We start from the raw sequence: 6299 nt of genomic DNA, 5'->3' as shown, positions 1-6299 counted from the left end.
AAAAAAAAAAAAAAAATTTGTTTTTAGAGAAAAACGTTTTCAAAAAAAAAAAAAGACCCGGTGTCAAAAAACCAAAGGGGCAAAGGGGTAGGGAAAAGAAAAGAAAGGAAAGGAAAAAATGGAAACAAAGTCTTTGTAAATACAGAGGGGTGGAGGGGTTGAAGGGAAGGCAGGGGAATGAGGAAGAAATGGGAACCAAGATACATCATGTAAAGGTACAAGTTCCCAATGATGAATGTAAATGTATTGTATACCTAAAATGTACCAATAAAAGAATTTAAGAATAATTTTTAAAAAAAAGGGAGGAAAAAGAGAAAACAGAAATGACATCCTAGGCAGAAATATTTTAGAAAATAGATATAGAGCCAGGCATGGTGGTGCACACCTGTAATCCCAGCACTCGGGAGGCCGAGGCAGGAGGACTACTGTGAGTTCGAGACCAGCCTGGGCTACATTGTGAGTTTCAGGTCAGTCTCAACTACATAGTGAGACCCTGTCTCAAAAAAAAAAAAAAAAAAAAGAAAAGAAAAAATAGATACAGATATTTCTATTAGCATCTACCCATTCTCATTATATAAACACAACAGTCAATGATTTATACTTTCTTTATGGATGTTATTTTTCCTTGCCTTGTCTAAAAAAAGATGTTATATGCTGTCTACTCATGGCAAAAAGATTTTGATTTCATTTTATAAACTGAACTCTAGATTATCACTAGCTCAAATTCATTAAAAGCACTACATGCTAAGTAACACCCAAGCATTTTCTATGCCCTCACTTATTTCTTACACTTATGCTCTATAAAGTATAGACTACTGTCACTCTGAGGAAACTGAGTCTTGAACAGCTTTCCAGAGGCCACCCCGTTAGTAAGAGGAAGTGCTAAAATTTGAATTTAGGTCATCAGGCTTTAGTATTTAGAAAGAGTTCAACTTTACACCATCACCACTGGACTGGACTGCTTTTGTAACAAGGCAGATTGGGGCCTTTAAACAGATGAAAAGAATGCCCCTCTATATGCTTTAAAAACAAAAACTAAATATTAGTAATTCTTATCTGTACCTCAAGAGAAACAAGCATACTTCTCTGTGGAATTATGTGTTTACCTTTGCTGAGCCCCTCTGTTCTCTACATACATGTATCCAACTGGATTAACTCACTTGTATGCCCCACAGACTATTACAGTTATTTAACAATAGTTAATGTTCAACATACAATTGGAAAGATCAAAAAAACTCATCAGGTGTATAATAAATATTGAGTGAAGACACCGATGATAATGAATAGAGTTTTCAATGATACAAACAGCCCACTGCAGCACAAGTGCTGTAGGTTTGCCACCACTGAAATAGCCTATTCCAAAAACCATTAGGGACAGGTATAAATGGTTTATTGGCCAGAGCTGAACCAGGGTTGGATCATAATCCTTAAATTATGTCTGGTCTGTTCTTAAGTCTCAAAAACAAAAAAGTCATTATTAAAGCCCTGTCAAGAAGTAAGTCATCCTTCAAGCTAGTTGCAACTGTCAAGATTATTCATGTTTTTCTTAATGCAATACAATTCACAGCGCACTTCAGTCTAGGAGTCAAACCCAGAACCTCCCGCATGATAGGCACATATGTTTACTACTGAACCAAACCTTAGTTCTAGAATCAAATTTTATCTTTACACAAATGCCTGACCACTCACTGCCTCATTTTTACTATCATTTTTTTGGAAACCTCCCTCCTGCTCAATTTGCTTCTTCTTTCCTTTTGGTTTTGTTTTGTTTTTCTGCATTATTATGGATTAAACCCAGAACCTCTGTTTTCACTCAGTTACATCCTCCGTCCTTTGTTCATTTTTCTTCCCCCCCCCCCAGATTGAGACAGGATCTTGCTATGTAGTTCAGGCTGGCCTTGAATGCATTATGTAGCCCAAATTGGCCTTGAACTCACAGACATCCTCCTCCCTCAGCCTCCTGAGTGCTAGGACTACAGGCACATGACACCACGCCCAGCAGTTTTTCACTTTTCAAATTGACAAGGGATCTCACTAAATTGGCTCTGAACTTCCAATCATCCTGCCACAGCTTCCCAGGGTGCCTGGATTACAAGCATCTCCCATGCCCAATTAATTTGTTCTTTCTTGAGGTACAACAACTGGAACCAATTCAAAAGTCTAAGAGTGGATTTATTGTGGTTTCTTACCAAAATAACGCAGTGTAAAATGGGGGCGGCAAGGCATGCTGGAGATTAAACCCAGGGCCTTATACTTGCTAAGCATGTACTCTACCACTATGCTACAGTCTACAGTACCTTTTTATTGTTTATACTCTTCTTGGGAATGATTAACATCTTATTGACCTTTCTGGCAATATATTCTAGTAACATTCTCAGGAATAAACTAATCACTTGGCTTCCTATCTTTTTTACCATGTTGATGATTACTAGCCATTTTTCAGTGCATGCATACAGATATGAAAGATATATCCATTTTATTCTACTTAGCTTTCTCTTCCAAATATTTATTAGTGCACCTAAGTTACTAACTTACCAGAAAAGATGTCACAGCAAAATGGGAGGCACCTTAATTTGTTCTTTTACAAGAAATAAGAACATTTTAGTAGCATTTCCAAAAGATATACTCTAAATCTATTTTGTATATACTCTATATTTAAATATCCTGAGAAAACCCCATGTCCATATGTTGTTCCTTCCTAGTACAAAATTTTTTCTCTTCCAAGTCATAACTAAATGTATGTCACAGCCTTTGGTATATTTATTTCTTCAAAGAAAATAAGCTTTCACTCTAATGTGCTGTTTAACATTCTCATGTAAAAAAAAATCATTTAATCTCAGAAGTAGAAATTATGATCTCCATTTTGCAAGTAAGAGCTGAAACTCAAAAAAGTTTAGTAACTTTCCCAGTGAGTCTCAAACCCAACTCTTTTAAAGTCCCAAACCAGTATTATTGCACTGCACTACCAGGTTTCTCCTTACTCAAACTATCACTGGCTGTTTTCCTGTAAGTCACGTTCATGTTGTAAACACGATCTGAGGCCAATAATCCTATTCCTTGTTATGGAAACCACTCGTGTGCCCATAATTCAGCTATGTGTCCAGGACTCCATAGTGCAAGGGTTCTTAACTAGGGACCACGTAACTGACCTTCTTCTAACTAGATGTATACAAAGAATTACTGATAACTTTGGTTTTTATTATGAAACAGTCTTCAGATTATTTTTAGGATAGAAGGGCCACAATAGGAAAACGATACTGTCATTTACTTTACTATCTTATCTCAATAATTTTCAATTTTGTCACCTATAAAATGGGGATATGTATCAGGATTTGTGAGGATTAAAATAACTTACTATGGCTCTTTGGTGGCATTTAATTTCTGATACTACTCTCTTTTCATTCTTTGCATGCTACAGCCTATCATATCAAAATATCATGTTAAATCCAACTTTAAAACTCATCTTAAACTTCACTTACCTTCCCATGCAAACTCAGTTTTCACATTACCCTGTAACATTTTCACTACTCTAAAATCCACCGGATCTAACATTTATATCTTGTGTGTACTTGTATGTTGACATGTTAAATAACTAAGACAGCTTTTACCTTCTTGTGGGCAGAAAATATGTCTTAATTATTCCTTACCTAACCATGTAACTACACAAGTAACTAGCAATCAAATGTATTAAACCACTTTTCCTTGGTAAAGAATATGACAAACGTTCATTAAGTGAAAGTATAACACCAAAGTTTATGATCCATTACTTTGCCTTAATCACATTTCCACTGATGTACTCAAAATGTTATTAGTCGTAAACTTTTCTACTCATATTTGTGCTCTCTACAGATATTTCTTATCTAATCAGATAGTCAGAAATCAGTTTGAATTCTAAAACAAAATGTAGAACACAGTAAACTAAAACAATGAGATTTAATCTCTTAAAATTTTTATTTTAGAATCTAGAAGGTATAAACTTTTACATAAAGTCATGCAACACTTCATAGCAGGGACATACTCTGAAAAATGTGATGTTGAGGTGTTACTGTCATTGTTCAATAAGAATATGCTTACAAAGTTAGATGATATAACATACTGTACACCTAGGCTGTATAGGACAGCCACCACTACATATGTAGTTCATTTCTGGTCCCAATGTCATTATGCACACATGACTACAGTCATTCCTCAGACAGGTTGCAAGATTCCCCCGACACTAAAATCACAGATGCTCTAGTGTTTTATATAAAATGATGTAGTATTTGCATATAACCTACAAGCATCTTCCTACATACTTCAGAACGTAGCTAGGGGAAGTAGCTCTCAGTGGTGCCTAACCTGCCTGGCAAGCACAAGATCCCGAGTTCAATTCCCAGTACTGGGAAAAATAAATAAATAAATCGTTATTTATTTATTTATAATAATTATTTATAATTCCAAACTCAAGGTAAATAATATGTAACTAGTTGTCACATTGTATTGTTTAGGAAATAATGACAGGCAAAAAAAAGTCTGTACTCATTCAGTACATGCAATCATCATAGATCAAACTTCATAAGTACAGAAAGAGAAGCAATGTGAACAATGCTCAAACAAGGGCAGGGGAAGATGGAGGATCTGTAAAATAGGGAGACACCACAGCAGAGTACACCTACAATCACTTCATCCTCAGAGATTCATCATAGTGCTCAGTCTGCAACATATTTAAGGTTTGTTTTTTTAATGATGCAAAATATTTATTCCAAGTTAGTTATTTTATGCAGTAGTTTAAGATTTGGTTTTTTTTGGGGGGGGGGTACCAGGGATCGAACTCAGATCCTTGCACTTGAGAGGCAGGTGTGGAACCACTGAGCTAAATCCCCAGCTAAGGTTTATTTTTTGCAATTTTCTGGACGTTTTTTCTTTTTAATATTTTCAACCCAAAGTTGGTTAAATTCGAGGATGCAGAACCCGTGGATAAAGAAAAGCAACTGACAATCTTAAATCATTGTTTTATAGGAATAGCAGCTTGAGAAATTCTAGCATAGAACACAACCACAATACAGTAGAATATTATTTGATGATAAAAAAGAACAATGTCTACCTACTACACATACGAACTTTGAAAACATCATGACAAGCCAGCAGTAGCATGAGAAACCAGTCACAAAGGGGCACATATTTTAAGATTGTACATACAAAACAGAAATTTCCAGAACAGGCAAATTTACAGACAGCAAATAGCTCAGTGGTAACTAGGGGTTGAGAGGGAACATGGGGAATGACTGCTTAAGGGACTTCCCGAGTTTATTTTTGGGGTGAAGAATTAATGTGATACACAACTCTATGCATACAATAAAAACTGAGTTGTACTTAATTCAGCTTAAATTTTTGGTAGTGAAACCTATCTCAACAAAGCTGCTAAAACCATAATGAAACCTGGTAAAGGAAATCATGGAAATCACTGATGGGAAAACTAAGCTGGCTACCTGTGATGTTACCACCCCCCTTTCTAAAAAATGTAACAACATAAAACTTGAGACTGTAAATCAAAGAATTCTGGGCACAGTTGGTTAACTAACAGTTAAGTGCCTTCTTAGGCTCTATCACTAGTAAACTGTAGGGGGCTTCCATCCTCGGCGATTACGGAAGTAGTACTTTTCATCCAGAGCAGGCTCAAGAAGGTCTGTCAAAATAAGATGACACTTCCCCAGACTCCCTGCAAAAGCTTAAAAAACCCAAAGGGGTGTCACCTACATACTCCTAAGTCTGTGCACGTGTTAGCCTGCCTCCACCTACACCAGCCAGCAACGCGCACCATTCACCCATATCTCAGCCTGCTTGCCACAAACTGACACACTACAGAGCTCCTGGATCTCTCTTTTTTTTTTAATTGACAGGTGTAATCCTCACCAAGTTCCCACTCCAGTCTGACCAGCCTCCGCCCTGCCCCTCCCCACTCCAAAACCCACACACGTGTTAGCCCGACACCGCCCCACCGGGTTCCACGTGCACCTGGTCTAACACACACCCCACGTGTGGGTGCCCCACGGGCTTCCTCGGGTAGCTGAGGTCACTGCTTGACCCCGGATCTCCAGAGCTAGAAGGAAAGGACAAGGCCCTGGTCCCTGAGGTCCCAACCCTGCGGGGAGTGTCCACACCCATCCTCCCCACTAACCCTAACAAATCCCAGGGCCGGGGGCGACGGCCCCTTTAAGACGCGGCCCAGCAGTCGCTCAGAGAGAGGGGCGCACCGGGGCCTACACGACCCCCCCTCGGTTAGCTCGCCCACGTCCAGTCACCTCACCTCGGGCCGTGGG

The 6299-nt window shown here is 38.3% G+C and overlaps 2 protein-coding genes across 2 annotated transcripts in view; one reads left to right on the top strand and one right to left on the bottom strand.

The window, feature by feature from the left end:
* Nucleotides 1-6299, bottom strand: part of Ino80 (INO80 complex ATPase subunit) — a 122475-nt gene that overhangs the window by 115631 nt on the left and 545 nt on the right. The window lies entirely within an intron of this gene.
* The window catches only part of LOC104862815, a 13189-nt gene continuing 11498 nt past the window's right edge, over nucleotides 4609-6299 (top strand). The window contains exon 1 of the mRNA XM_033765291.1: nucleotides 4609-4619. Within this exon, the coding sequence (XP_033621182.1) occupies nucleotides 4609-4619 (11 nt within the window). The remainder of the gene's footprint in view (nucleotides 4620-6299) is intronic.

This window comes from Fukomys damarensis, unplaced genomic scaffold, assembly GCF_012274545.1.
Source record: "Fukomys damarensis isolate Sample0158 unplaced genomic scaffold, DMR_v1.0_HiC HiC_scaffold_17, whole genome shotgun sequence".
NCBI lineage: Eukaryota > Metazoa > Chordata > Mammalia > Rodentia > Bathyergidae > Fukomys > Fukomys damarensis.
Note: the sequence above shows the minus strand (reverse complement) of the source record. Positions and strands in the feature narration are given on the sequence as shown.